At 52.0% G+C, this 13,512-nt stretch overlaps 2 protein-coding genes across 2 annotated transcripts; one reads left to right on the top strand and one right to left on the bottom strand.

Moving 5' to 3' along the window:
* The first annotated feature begins 4,492 nt into the window (after window positions 1-4,492).
* Ppp2r5b (protein phosphatase 2 regulatory subunit B'beta) lies at window positions 4,493-12,183 on the top strand. The gene is made up of 14 exons (XM_051193759.1): window positions 4,493-4,841; window positions 5,254-5,707; window positions 6,388-6,584; window positions 7,178-7,279; window positions 7,440-7,532; window positions 7,656-7,786; window positions 8,874-8,933; window positions 9,030-9,138; window positions 9,449-9,502; window positions 9,568-9,618; window positions 9,734-9,853; window positions 10,654-10,781; window positions 10,985-11,086; window positions 11,393-12,183. Exons 2-14 carry the CDS (start codon window positions 5,509-5,511, stop codon window positions 11,538-11,540), a joined length of 1,494 nt encoding a protein of 497 aa, XP_051049716.1. The 5' UTR covers window positions 4,493-4,841; window positions 5,254-5,508; the 3' UTR covers window positions 11,541-12,183.
* A 178-nt stretch (window positions 12,184-12,361) lies between these two features.
* Window positions 12,362-12,947, bottom strand: Gpha2 (glycoprotein hormone subunit alpha 2). The gene is made up of 3 exons (XM_051193780.1): window positions 12,848-12,947; window positions 12,538-12,722; window positions 12,362-12,463 (listed from the first exon to the last, which is right to left on the bottom strand). The coding sequence occupies exons 1-3, from the start codon at window positions 12,945-12,947 to the stop codon at window positions 12,362-12,364; spliced, it is 387 nt and encodes a 128-aa protein (XP_051049737.1).
* Window positions 12,948-13,512: the final 565 nt, after the last annotated feature.

The raw sequence follows: 13,512 nt of genomic DNA, 5'->3' as shown, positions 1-13,512 counted from the left end.
CTCTCTCCTGGCCAGGTTCAGTCTAGTATTTTTCTCCTGCTCTGAACTCTTCCAGATTCCTCTAGCTGCTCTCTTCCTCAAAGCTACAAAAAAAAAAAAAAAAAAAAAAAAAAAAAAGCCTTCTCAACCATACCTTGGAGTGGTCATGGTTTCATTTTCATTCAATTTACTTTTGTTCCCATTTTAAGGACTAGAAAATAGAAATATGAAGGTTGCTTAGCCCATCACCAGGAAGGTTTCCCCCTACACACTCCTTACTGAGGAATGCACAACAGGAGATTAAAGGACCCTCCCTTCTGCAGTCCTTTTGAGGCCCTCTCTGAAATAATGGCTTTTCATATTTCTAATCCTAAAATCAATAATTCAACTTCTCCAAAGCAGGGGGAGGATAAAAATGACTTGGAAGACTTTGTTTCCTTGTTTCCTCATTCTTGTTTTGAGATCAGGTCTTACTGTGTATTACTGGCTGGTGTGGCACTCACCATATAGATGAGGCTGGCCTCAAATGTGTGATGACCCTCCTGCCTCTTGGACTGTTCTGTTCTTAAATGGTTGGGGAGAAATGGAAGGAAGAATAACAGTTCATGATGTAAGAAAACTGTCTCTCAAAATTCACTTCACTGCTCACATACTATTAGTGAGCACAGGCTGGCTCACTTGCTTAATGGAGTCTAGGCTGCTCTTCTGACTCAGTGGCAGAGCTCGGGAGTGGAGATTGGGTCAGGGGCCTAAAAAACTTAAAATATGTATCTTCTGGTCATTTACAGAAAAAGTTTGACCCCCCTTCCTTCTATGGAGTTGGCCACTGAACTTTTCCATAGTGAGAGACATAAAGATGACCTCGAGTAAGTCTGATTTTGTTCTAGCTTTGAGAGAGTTTGGCTCTCAGTATAGTGCTAAAAGCCAGCTTGAAGGAGTCTCATGAAAGGCTTGTGGGAGATGAGAGGTGGGCTGCAGAAGTTGCTCAGGTGGTATGGGCTTGCCTAGCAGGCATGCAGCCCTCCCTGGGTCCACACAGCATATATTGAGTGTGCTGCTTTATGACTCAATAATCCAAGAGTTTTGGAGATGTGGGAGGAGAATCATATTCAAGGCCATCCTCCACTAGACCATGTCCATGCTAGTCTAGGCTGTGGGAGATACTTTCTTAAAGACCAACAAACAAACCAGGCATGGTGATGCTCACCTTTAATCCCAGCACTAGGGAGGCAGAGGCAGGTGTGGGTCTCTGAATTAGATGACAACCTGATCTACATACAGAGTGAGTTCCAGGACAACTAGGGCTACACAGAGAAACCCTGTCGCAGAAAAACAAACAAACAAACAAAAAACAAACTCCTAGAAGCAAGCATGAACAGAACTCCTGGCCTGTGACAGACACCTAGCTTCCTCTCAGTTCTTGGTAGCTCTGGCAAGTTATTAATCTCTGAACTTTAAGACCAGGTCTCACAGCTAGGGCTGGTCTCAAATGTGTATTCAAGGCCAGCCTAATCTCCTCTGTCGCTATTTATCATGTGTGCTGATATTTCAGGCATGCTCTATCAGGCTCAATATGAGATTCTTTTTTACTTATCGATTATTTGTTGCTGCTTTTTTTTTTTTCTTTTTGTACTGGGGATTGAATCCAAGTCCTTGTACACACTAAACAAACACTCCCACTGAGCTGTATCCCCTTACTAGCCTTTCTTTTTCTTTTTTTCCGAGACAAGGTCTCTCTGTGTAGCCCTGGCTGTCCTGAAACTCATTCTGTAGACCTGGGTGGCCTCCTGTTTGCAGAGATCCACCTGCCTCTGCCTCCCAAGTGCTGGGATTAAAGGCATGTGCCACCACAACCAGGCCTTTCTTATGTTAACACCCTCCACCTTTATGTTAGAATGGCACCAGGGTAGCTCATTATGTGGAAGGGGCTTCAAAGAGCTTCCAAGAGAATCGGGAAACACTGTGAAGGCCTCATTCAAAGACACAGATCAATGGGGGTAGCCATTTTGAAAATATCTGTAGAGATCTATCTGTTCTTGATAGGTCTGAGCAGTCCATGTTATTTAAGAATAGGTGGACAAAATTCGGGCTAGGAAAGTAATTCAATTGGTGGAGCACTTGCTTAGTTATCGTGCATGAAGCCCTGGGTTTGCTTCCCATCATTACATAATTTGGGTGTGGTGGTGCCAAATTTGTAATCCCAGTCCTGTGAGGTAGAGGCAGAAGGGTCAGAAGTTCAAGATGACCTTTGCGAATAACAAGTCTAAGGCAAGTCTGGGCTATCTAAGACCACTTTTTGGGGGAAAAAAAAAAAACAAAGCTGCTAATAATAGAACAGGTGAAGTAGTTCACACCTGCAATCCCAGCAATGTGGAAAGAAAGGATGGCTGTAAATTCAAGGTCTGCCTGGGCTACAGAGTGAAAAAACCGGAACTGGTTGTCCTATGCCTTTGATCCCAGTAACTTGGGAGAGAGAAGCAGGTGGGGCTCGGTGGATTTCAGGCTGGCCTGACTTACATAGTGAGTTCCAGGAAAGCCAGAACTACGTAGAAATACCTTATCTCAAGATAACAAACAATTTGAGCATGTGCAGGGCATGGTGCACACACCTTTAATCCCAGGACTCAGGAGGCAGAAGCAGACAAATCTCTGTGAGTTTGAGGCCAGCTTCGTCTACGTAATGAGTTCCAGTCTACACAATGAGATCTTGTCTCAAAATTATAAAGAATAGCCAAAATGTAAAAGGATCACCCACAAATTCTAAGCAGTGAGTTCCAGGCCAGCTAGGATAACACAGACACAGCACACACAGAGAGATATAAATGAATATAATGAAACTTTGCTAAGAATAAGAGTTTAAAAAGAATAAGAAAAGACTTCTATTCTTTATCTCTCAGTGCTTGTTTGAAATTTAGTTCAAATTCCATTTCTGGCTGGCTGGGCAGTGGTTGTGCATGCCTTTGATCCCAGCACTCAAGAGACAGAGGTAGGCATATTGCTGAGTTTGAGGCCAGCCTGGTCTACAAAGCTACACAGAGGAATCCCGCCTTGAAAAACCAGCTAAGCAAACAACAACAACCACCACCCAAAGAATCCCCCAAACCACCTCTTCCATTAGTTTTACTACTGCCTCGTTCAGGGCCCTGCCTTCCATAGTCAGTCTGTCTCAGTCAGCTTAGCCTGAAGAACACACCTGTGCAGGGTACTAAAGGCAACTGGTGCCTGGTCCTGCTTTGGAAGACCAACTGCCACCATGGACAAGTCTCCTCCTGTCTGGGCCTTGGGTCCTGGTCTGGCAGTAAGGGGCTCTGTGTGTGGATCTGGCTTTCCTAGCTTATTGGGAATAAGGGGAGGGAAGTCCTGTTCTGACCCTCAGAGGCTGAGGCAGGCCAGGTAGCAGTTTAGAGCAAAGGAAATACTGGCTGGGTCTGCATTGATGCGGTCCTAGATTGCAGCCCAACCGAACCGTGATCCTCCACCCAGGCCTCTGCTTTCTGTTGCTCTATAGGTGGGCACCTCTTGGGTACACAGGCTTCTTCTGCAGCACTAAGTGATCACTGGGACCCAAAGCTGGGAGGGGCCGAAAGGCAACCCAGTTCCCCTGACCTCATTGTCCATTTTCATTGCTCTCCTGCTGCTCAGCATGGACCAGTTAGTCACCCGGACAAAACTCCAGGGATGAAGGTCTCACAGTCATTGTTGGGGATAGAGTGTTGGAGTCCAGGTAAGATAAGAGGGCCTAGGATTGAAGGCTGAGAACTTTTGTCCAGAATGCCAAATTCTTGGAGTACAGCTGAGCCTTGGATACCTAGCAACGGGGGTTTTTATCAAGAAGGCTCCACTCTCCAGGGCCGGGAGCCAGAGAGATGGGAGGTCTGGTTGCCTTAGGGTGGGAGCAACTCCAGGGTAGTACCTTCTGCCCTTAAGCTTTGCTATCCTGGGGCTGGCCCTTTAAACTACAGACCATGATGTCACCATAGACAGCAAGTGACAGGAGGGGCACTGCAGGCCCGAAAGATGGACTACATTTCCCAGGATCCTCTAGCGAACCACACCCCTCCCAGCAGGCGCTAAAGTAAAGCCGACTATTAACCACTCTAATGCCGGATTCGAGGGGTTTTGGAAGTATCTGGCTTCATTCTATGCTGAGTATGGATGGAGCTCCTTTGGGGCTGTCCTGAGGCACAGATGGCCCAGACCAAATTGTGGGCCGGGAACATTATGCTAGGCCTCTGTCCTGCCACAGTTCTGACATTAGCATGTTCAAACCACGGAGTCCTCTTCTTTCCTACAGTGTCCCTTGCAGAATCCGGGACTCCAGCTCTGAGCTGGATTCAGTCCGTCCCACTCTGTTTGCAGGTTTTAAAAGTCTCAGCTTTGTCCCGGGAGTGCGGAGTCTATCTCCGTAAGTTCTGGTCTCGCCCTTTAAACAGGGTGCGAACTACATTTCCCAGCGGCCCGAAGGCCTCACTGACGCAGCCCCCCTCCCCAGGAGGGGAGGTGCGGGACGGGAGGGGGGAGGTGACTTGATGTCATCCTGAGCAGCTGGGCGGCGGGTGCCGGTGCGCAGCGAGCCGGGGCTCCCGCTGCGCTGCATCGCGCGGGTCTGAGTCCCGAGATAGCTGCCGAGGATCGCGTGTTGCTGGGGTGCAGCCCAGAACCCGCCGAGCGCCCGGCCCCTTCTGGGGCTGAGCTGGGGGGCATGCTCCAGCACCCCCAGAGCCCGGGAGCGAACCCAGGAGCGCCGCCGCCCAGCCCCAGCGCCCCGAGCGGCGAAATCGCCGCTAAGGACCCTTGAACCGCCGCCCCCTCCTCTGAGTCAGCCTCTAGGGGTCGGCGACCAAAGTCTGGGTTTCTGAGAAGTGAGTGTGTACCCTACTACCACCATGAGGTTTGGGGATCAGGAGGAGCGGGATGCAGGGAGGGATCCTAGGATCTCAAAGGGGGTGCATGAGAACAGGACCCTCATTTCTGTATGAGTGCACCGGGACAGGAGGCATTAGTGGAGCAGGAGCGTCCCACTGCTGTTTGGAGCTGGAGATGCTAAACAGAGTCACCGTCCTGAGTAGAAGCCTTAGGCCGTATATGGGGAGGGGCTACTTTAGAGCTTGGGTCTGGAAGAAGGGAGAGACATGATTGTATCCTTGTTTGGGGGTCTAGCAAGGGGATGAGGGAGAAGAAGTGAGAGAGTAGCTGCCGCACACGGGCTGTCTCTGGAAAAGAACCCACCTGCTCTCTGTCTCTCCTGCTGACCTTTGTAACCTGACTTCTCAGAAGAGCCAGCGTGGGAACCCTGACTGGACTCTTCTGGACCCCCAGGAAAGACCTGAGCCATTGCCTTTCTACCTTGCCTGCCCCCCCAGGACTGGGCAGTTGCCAGAGGCCCTGGGGGGGTCAGGTCTGTGGTTGTGTCTCCCCCAACATGCTGGTCAGGATGGGTCCCAGTTAATGTGTGTGGCCTCACTCCGCTTCCTCCAGACCTACAAGGAGCCTCCCGGGCTCTGAAAGGTTGACTGCTGCCCACTGGCCATGGAGACAAAGCTGCCCCCTGCGAGCACCCCCACAAGCCCCTCCTCCCCAGGGCTGTCTCCAGTGCCACCACCAGACAAGGTGGATGGCTTCTCCCGCCGGTCCCTCCGCAGGGCTCGCCCTCGCCGCTCACACAGCTCTTCTCAGTTTCGCTATCAGAGCAACCAGCAAGAGCTCACTCCACTGCCCCTGCTCAAAGGTGAGCTGTTGCCACCTGCCAAGGTACCTTAGTCTAGAAGGTAGTAAGGTAGGGGAGGATGGAGGGAGGAACAGCTGTCAGGTAGAGTCTGGATACCCTCGTAGGCTAGGCACTCCATTGGAATTGACCCCCAATCTCCAGCCCTTTGCTGACGCATGGCCTGACTGGCCTGTCATCTCTGGAGGTGGGGCATCTGGAAGTGGTGCCAGGGGCAGGCAAGGGCCAAGGGTGGGGCACTCAGCCACATTTCAGGAGGCTCCCATCAGCCCAGCCAGCTGCCTAGCTCTTGGGATGGGTGCCTTGGCATGATTCCCCGTGATCACCACATTCCCCCAACCTCACTCCTGCTCTGCTTTCTACTTCTGGCTCATAAATCTACGCCAACTATGAGTGAGGCAGTGGCTGTTTGGGGGGGTGACTATATATCCAGAGTTTGTGGTATTGCTTTAAAATTATGAGGTCTCTGGTCCTGGGTTAGAAAAGAAAACCACCTTCCTACCCTCAACCTCCCAGGAGTGAGGATGGGACTAGAATTGTTTGCTAGCTATACCAGAGTACCCTGGACGGGGGCAGTTAAAGCTGCCTGGAAAGTCAGCCTGAGTGATGAAGACACCACCCCTGTCCAGAACTCTGGCAGCTGTGGTCCAGCCTCAGTCTCGTGGTCCCTCCCCGCCCCCCAGATGTGCCAGCTTCTGAGTTGCATGAGTTGCTGAGCCGCAAACTGGCCCAATGTGGGGTGATGTTTGACTTCTTGGACTGTGTGGCTGACCTCAAGGGGAAGGAGGTGAAGCGTGCAGCCCTCAATGAACTGGTGGAATGTGTGGGAAGCACCCGAGGTGTCCTCATCGAGCCTGTCTACCCAGATATCATCCGCATGGTAAGCACTGCCCAGCCTCAGAGGACAACAATCCTATCAGTCTACTCTAAGCCCCCCGTGGGAAGAATTAATGTATACTCTTCAGCTTGGCCTCAGGGGCCATGCTGCCATCTCCACTAAGCCCCGCTGCTGCCCAGCACCCACTCAGGGTTCCCTCTCCCTGTTGTCCTGCACCTGTGTGAGCTGGGCCTGGAGTACCTGTCCTTCCAGCCACTTGTCTTCCATGGCCTGACTCAGGCATGGGCTAACCTATGAAACCCTCTCTCAAGAGTTGGGTCCCCAGCCGCTGGCTTTGGGCTTTCACGAACCTGTTGTTTAGGTGGAGATTGTCCAGAGGAGTGGGTTGCTTGCTGGGGAATAGGTCAGTTCAGGAGAACTGGATGAGGAAGGGGCTGGTGGTAAACTCAGTGTGAAGCCTCAGGTTCCAGCCCCATGTACCCAGTATACTTGGAAAGTGCTTGGCCTGGTGCTGCAGACTGAGGCAGGATTGTCACAAGGTCATTTTCTGCCTGGGATTTAGAGAACTTTGAGAGTTCCCCAAACTTGTGCCTCTGAGGTCTCATCCTTAAAAGAACCCTGCCTTGCCCTGCTAGATAGCAGTAAATATCTTTCGGACTCTGCCACCCAGTGAAAACCCTGAATTTGACCCTGAAGAAGATGAGCCCAACCTTGAGCCTTCGTGGCCACATCTACAGGTATGAAGGGCTGGGGAGCAGGGGTGTGCATTTCAGAGGAGAGCGGAGGGCTGTGGGGGAGAGTTTGTATAGATTCTGAGTGTTGTCTGAGAGCTGCAGGGTAAGGGAAGTGGGTGAGGCTGTAACTAAACTCACCTTTTGATCTTTCTCCCACCCCCAGCTGGTATATGAGTTTTTCCTGCGTTTCTTGGAGAGTCCAGACTTCCAGCCCTCTGTGGCCAAGAGATATGTGGATCAAAAGTTTGTCCTGATGGTGATTTGGGGTGTCCAGGCTGGGTGGTACCACGAGGCAGGCACAGGCTATCTGGGGAACATGGGGATATGATGAGAGAAAATGGGAGTTGACATCTGGCCTTATTTACCCTGGGTCCTATAGCTCCTGGAGCTATTTGACAGCGAGGACCCCCGGGAACGTGAGTACCTCAAGACCATCTTGCATCGGGTATACGGCAAGTTCCTGGGTCTCCGGGCCTATATCCGCAAACAGTGCAACCACATCTTCCTCCGGTACGTGGCTGCTGCCTGCTCAGCAGAGACCTGGGAGGGAGGCAGGGAAGGAGGATCTACTAGGACTACCAGGCTGTGTGGGCTTATGTTTAACAAGTTCTGTCTCTGCAGTGTAGTATTGATTATACAAAACCTGTGAAGTCAGCAGAGAATGAGTTTTATTTCCATTTTACAGATGAGCAAATAGAGGCCAAGTAAGAATATAGGAAAATGGAAGCCAGTTAAATAGTTTAGAGGGAATGTAAGATACAGATCTTCTGATTCCTATCAGGCTTTCTACAAACATGCTGAGCACCAACTATATCCCCTGGGCATTGGAATCTTGTAGTTGAGACTGTGGTTGTATATTTGAGTTTGGCTCAAGTATTTGGGTGAACTTGGGCAGGTCTTGAATTTCTCCGCTTGCTTCATTCTTTGAAGTGGGCACACTGCCTGTGCTAATGTGGGTTCATTCTCCAGATGAAGCCAGATGGGGCCTCCAAAGCACCTGGCATAGCTTCTGGCCTGAGGTGGAGAGCCTCTGAGACATTAGCCATTGTTTCTAGCGATGAAATAGAGAAGACATAACCCATGTTCTCTAAGAGCTCAGAGTCCATTAGCTTCCCCACTTATTAACTTTGAGGCAAGTAGCCTTTAGCTAGAGTTTCAGCTGCACCTCTGTAATGGCTTTCACATACCCTGTCTTCCAGAGGGATTTTGGGGATTATAGTACAGGGTAGAAGTGTTTGTTGTTGCTTTGGTTGACTGCATGAAGGTTGAAGGTCCTAGGCTGGGTGCCTGCTGGCTGGCTGGGCATCAGGTAAGGCATGTTAGTGGCTGGAAAAAATGAGCTGGGGCTCTGTCATGGAAGAGAGGCTGAGAGCTGGGACTGACAGCAACAGAGGTGGCTGGGCTGGGAAAGACATTTTGCCTGTGGGTGTGAACTCAGTGGGGCCTGGTTTGGGGCACCAGGCAGGGAACACTCCTGTGGGTTGGGGAAAGTTGGACAGCTGTGTGGGGTGAGTCAGGGTGAATGGCAGGAAGGCTGATGGAGAGAAAGCTGGACCTATCCCAATGCTCCCACCCTCCATCTTCTCTTTTCCTGCAGGTTCATCTACGAGCTGGAGCACTTCAATGGTGTGGCTGAGCTGCTGGAGATCTTAGGAAGGTAATTCTTGTCTTTGGCTGGAGCAGGGGTTTCTGGTAGAAGGGACTGGGAGCCTGATTGGCTGAGCCCTGCTCCTCTCTTCTGTCCACTCCTAAGCATCATCAATGGCTTTGCGTTGCCTCTGAAGACTGAGCACAAGCAGTTCCTGGTTCGAGTCCTGATCCCCTTGCACTCTGTCAAGTCGCTGTCTGTTTTTCATGCCCAGGTGAGCTCCAGCCTGGCCCTGTAGCAGCAGGGCTGCTGCTGACACTCAGGGCTGCCTGTGGGGCCAGGAAGTCAGATGGACACTCGCTGCATCCTGTCTCACCTGAGTCTCTACTCAGTCCCCTCTACCTGAAAGCTGACCTCAGGCACCAGCTCTGTGCTGTTCAGCACTCAAGAGCAGCCGCAAGTGCTCAGTGAACAAGAGTGTGAAGGCAGTAATGAGCAGATGCCTGGCATGCTGTCAGGGTAGCTAGTTCTTGGCTCCTGGCCCTTCCTGACCTTGGCTCCTTCTTTCCATCCCGGCCCTGCAGCTGGCATACTGTGTGGTGCAGTTCCTGGAGAAGGATGCCACTTTGACAGAGCATGTGAGTACCTTGGAGGGAAGGTGGGCCCCTCACTCTGCAGGTCTGACTCCTCCTCCACCCTACAGGTTATCCGGGGGCTCCTCAAATACTGGCCTAAAACCTGCACCCAGAAGGAGGTATGAAGGGCTCTCCCAACCCTGAGAGTGGGTGGGAGGGCTCAGCTTCCAGAGGGCAAGCAGGTGTGTGCTGTGCTTTAGGGGAATGTGAGCTGCTGCTCTGCCCTCTCCCCAGGTGATGTTCCTGGGCGAGATGGAAGAGATTCTTGATGTCATCGAGCCTTCCCAGTTTGTGAAGATCCAGGAGCCCCTCTTCAAGCAGGTGGCTCGCTGTGTCTCCAGCCCCCATTTCCAGGTATGTGACAAAGGCAGGTGGGGTCAGAGCAGAGGCACAACCTGGCAAAGTTTCAAAGTTGGCCTAACATAGTCCCCTCTCCCTGTAGCTTCTCTTCCAGCCGTAGACCTGATAACAGGGAGGTGCTGGCCTTGGGGTCATGAGACCTAGGGTCAACCTCAGATCTGTATCCCACTGAGAGGCCTTGGAGGAATCTCTTCTCTGAGTCTAAGTGGGTTTCTTTGACTATAAAATGGGCCAATAATAATCTCTTCATAATGTAGTGACAAGAACAAGAACACATAGAAACACATCAGGGAAGCTGACACACAGTGGGCTACAGGATTCCTCTTTTCTTGGTGACCTTAGACTTTACTGGTCCTACTTTCTGGCCGGAAGGCTCAGTTCTCCATGCTGGTCTACATTCACTCCCACTCTTAGGAGCCATACCTGGTGGATGTTGGCGCCTCATGATGGCTCTGGTATTTCACTTTTAAAGCACCTTGAAGTACAGGAACTCATTTCATTCTGACAACAGCTGGTGGAGACGGGTATTCTTAGCCTCATTCGCACGCAGACAGCTGAGGCTGAGGAGCTGGATGCCTCACCAAGGCTGCACACGTGCAGTGGGCTATGGAGGAGTCAGGACTGCCCGTGGTGACTGTGAAGTCTCTGCTCTTTCTCTTACCTCCAATGGGTCACATAAGCCCTCAGGATGGGGTGTGGAGGTCGGAGGATCTGGGTTTTGGGGTAAGGATGAAAAATAGACCTCGTCTACTCTAAAACCACTGCCAGCTCTCTCTACTCCTTCACCTGCCCAGGTTGCAGAGCGGGCTCTGTATTTCTGGAATAATGAGTACATCCTGAGCCTCATTGAGGACAACTGCCACACTGTGCTGCCTGCGGTATTTGGGACCCTCTACCAAGTGTCCAAGGAGCACTGGAATCAGTGAGTGCCCAAGCTTTGTGTAACCTTGGAGACAGACACCACAGTTAGTCTAGCCCCTAGGGCCACTCCTAGCTGGACAGAGAGCAAATGTCAAAATATCAAACTGGAGGTAAAAGGGCAAGGAAATGGCAGTGTGCAGGGATCAGGGATGAGCAGAATGGTATCTTATTAATCTCCTTAACACCTCTCCTTGATTATGCCAGAACCATTGTATCGCTGATCTACAATGTGCTCAAGACTTTCATGGAGATGAATGGAAAGCTGTTTGATGAGCTTACAGCTTCCTACAAGCTGGAGAAGCAGCAGTGAGTACTGGGGAGGGGCAGAAAAGTAGGAAGGAGTCAGACCCTCAGGCTGCAGGAGTATGAGGGGCCCATCCTGGTGTAGTCAGTTTTACCCTGTTTCCGGCAGAGTTTGCCCACTGACTGCTTTGGTTCCCTTTACCAATGCCTTAGTCAGGGCAGCTCACGGCCCACTTTTTCCTCTCCTCACCTCCCCTCTAAGCCAAGGCATCCCATGGAGCCCTAGTCATTTTACAGCAGGGTGGTGGTGTGAGAGGTTAGATTGTTGGTAGCTGAGAGAGGAAGAGCTGCCTCACCCTCTCTCCCCAGGGAGCAGCAGAAGGCCCAGGAACGTCAGGAGCTATGGCGAGGTTTGGAAGAGCTGCAGCTACGCCGGCTACAGGGGACCCAAGGGGCCAAGGAAGCCCCCCTCCCTCGGCCTACACCCCAGGTGGCTGGTAGTGGGGGTCAGAGCTAGACAAATCTAGAAGGGGAGAAGCTAAACCCAGAGCTATCAGCCCCTCCATCCCTTCTGCCCAGGGGCCCAGTGAGGCCCACGACTCCCCGTGGCCTTGCCAGAGTGGTTCTAGGCCCAGAGTGGCTCTAGGACTCCTTGCCAGCCCCATGGGAACAGCTTTCATGGGGGGGAGACAAGAACGCAAGATGGTAGTCTTGGCAGCAAGAACTCTCAGGCCTTTGTGGCAAGATTCTGGCAAGACTAGACCAGGGCAAGTATGCAACTGGGAAGCTGCCATCAGGGATCCTCCCCTGCCCTAATACAGCTGGGCTCCCATCCCTGCTCCTGGTTTGGGGCATGGGTGCTCGGCACCTGGCCTGGCCTGCCTCAGCCTGGCCAGGGCCTGCCTCATCCCCACCATGGGGGCACAGTCTATTTATTCTGCCCAGCTCACCCTCAACAAGACACTGTCCAGGAACATTCTCCTCTCCTCTCCCTTGCCCTGTTCTTCCTTGTCCCCTTTTTATTTATTGGGCAGGGGGAGGGGTGAGGGCACAGGCAAGAAGAGATTCACATTGTCCTGGGGTGAGGGGGGGGTTACAGGAATCATGGTCTGCCTTCTTCCCCTGGCTAGGGGGCAGACTTAATAAAGAGAGAAACTCAAGCATCGCTCGCTTTATTGAGGACAGGAATGAAGGACAGTGTAGCAAAGAAACTGCTTAGAAGGCCAGGTAAAAGGAGGTGAAACCCCATCTTCACTGACTCAAAAGAGGGCCCCCTCATTTGACAGATCCCATAGCATATTAGCGGCAGGACCCAGGCCTGAGCCATTCAGGCAGGGACTAGTAGCGGGAGAGCCGGCACATGTCACACTGGCAGGCTCTGGCGGTGAAGATCTCAAGCTCCCCCCGCTGGTTCCCCACACAGTTCAGCTGCACCTTCACCTGTTGAAGGAGGATCCCAAGTTTGTTCCTATTCCTTCCCACCCTCATGCTCCCATCAGGTGCAGGCCCCTCACCTTTTTTAGACTGCTAATGGTGCAGCACTGAGAGACAGAGGTGATGTTGTGTCGATAGCCACTGGCCACCAGCACAGAGTACCGGGAAGGGAAGGCACTAGACTCACAATGTCCTACACATGCCTGTGCTACATGAGAGCCCTGGCAGGTGCCATGGCGGTCACTTCGCACTGTCACATTGAAGGCTGGAAGGAAACAAGGAAACAGCCTGTGAAGATGCCTGGCTGGGTTTTCTGTGCTTCCCGTCTGAGGTTCAGTGTGTTACCTCTGCTCTTTCTCCCAATGCACTCTTCCCAGCAGAGTTACTCACGGTGCAAATGGCAGCCTGGGATGGCTGCCTCCTGGCAATGGCCTTCAATGACTGCCAGAACCAGCAGGCAGAGGATCAGGATTCGTGGTGCCTTGTGCATCTGAAAGGGAGTGGGTGGAAAGGGGTCTTTGAAGACATGCCTCTCTGCCAGCAGGCCAGGCTGCTGGGTCTCAGTCTAGTGAGGTGTGTCTGGGTGGTGCTGTCTATCCTGTCTTTGGCAGGAATGTGCTGCTCTGCCTGGACTACTCTGTGCAGATTTTCCCTGAAATGTCCCACACCCTTTGGGGTACAAAGTTCTTCCCCTTTCCTGTGCCACTTTGGTCTACAAGGCTCTGACCCAACCCTCCTGCCCACCCCAGTTCCACCTGGTCTCCTTCAGCAGCTCACAATCCAGCAGAATCAGATGGCTGTAGATTCCCAGTGCCTCCTGCTGGTCTCCAAACTGGTGCTGGCTCTCCAGGCTTATATTTTTGAGTGTTTTAGAGCCACACCTTCCTAGATATCAGCTTTCAGGCTCCTCCTAGCCTGAAGCCTTAGCACAGTCCCACCTGGGGATCATAACCTGAGGTTTCTTCAGAGGGCAGTCTGCTGACATTTCCCTTTCCCAGAAGGCTTTCTAGGGGTGAGTACTAAAGGGAATGAGGCAAGATCAGGAGTGGCCCAGT

Source organism: Phodopus roborovskii, unplaced genomic scaffold, assembly GCF_943737965.1.
Source record: "Phodopus roborovskii unplaced genomic scaffold, PHOROB, whole genome shotgun sequence".
NCBI lineage: Eukaryota > Metazoa > Chordata > Mammalia > Rodentia > Cricetidae > Phodopus > Phodopus roborovskii.
Note: the sequence above shows the minus strand (reverse complement) of the source record. Positions and strands in the feature narration are given on the sequence as shown.

Excerpts from the sequence above, each read along its gene's own strand:
- Ppp2r5b (XM_051193759.1), top strand. The coding sequence starts at position 5,509 with ATGGAGACAAAGCTGCCCCCTGCGAGCACCCCCACAAGCCCCTCCTCC. Across the intron at positions 7,280-7,439 it reads CTTCGTGGCCACATCTACAG|CTGGTATATGAGTTTTTCCT; the intron begins GTATGAAGGGCT and ends TCCCACCCCCAG. Across the intron at positions 7,533-7,655 it reads ATCAAAAGTTTGTCCTGATG|CTCCTGGAGCTATTTGACAG; the intron begins GTGATTTGGGGT and ends TGGGTCCTATAG.
- Gpha2 (XM_051193780.1), bottom strand. The coding sequence starts at position 12,947 with ATGCACAAGGCACCACGAATCCTGATCCTCTGCCTGCTGGTTCTGGCA. Across the intron at positions 12,723-12,847 it reads CCCAGGCTGCCATTTGCACC|CCTTCAATGTGACAGTGCGA; the intron begins GTGAGTAACTCT and ends GTTTCCTTCCAG. Across the intron at positions 12,464-12,537 it reads CCATTAGCAGTCTAAAAAAG|GTGAAGGTGCAGCTGAACTG; the intron begins GTGAGGGGCCTG and ends CTCCTTCAACAG.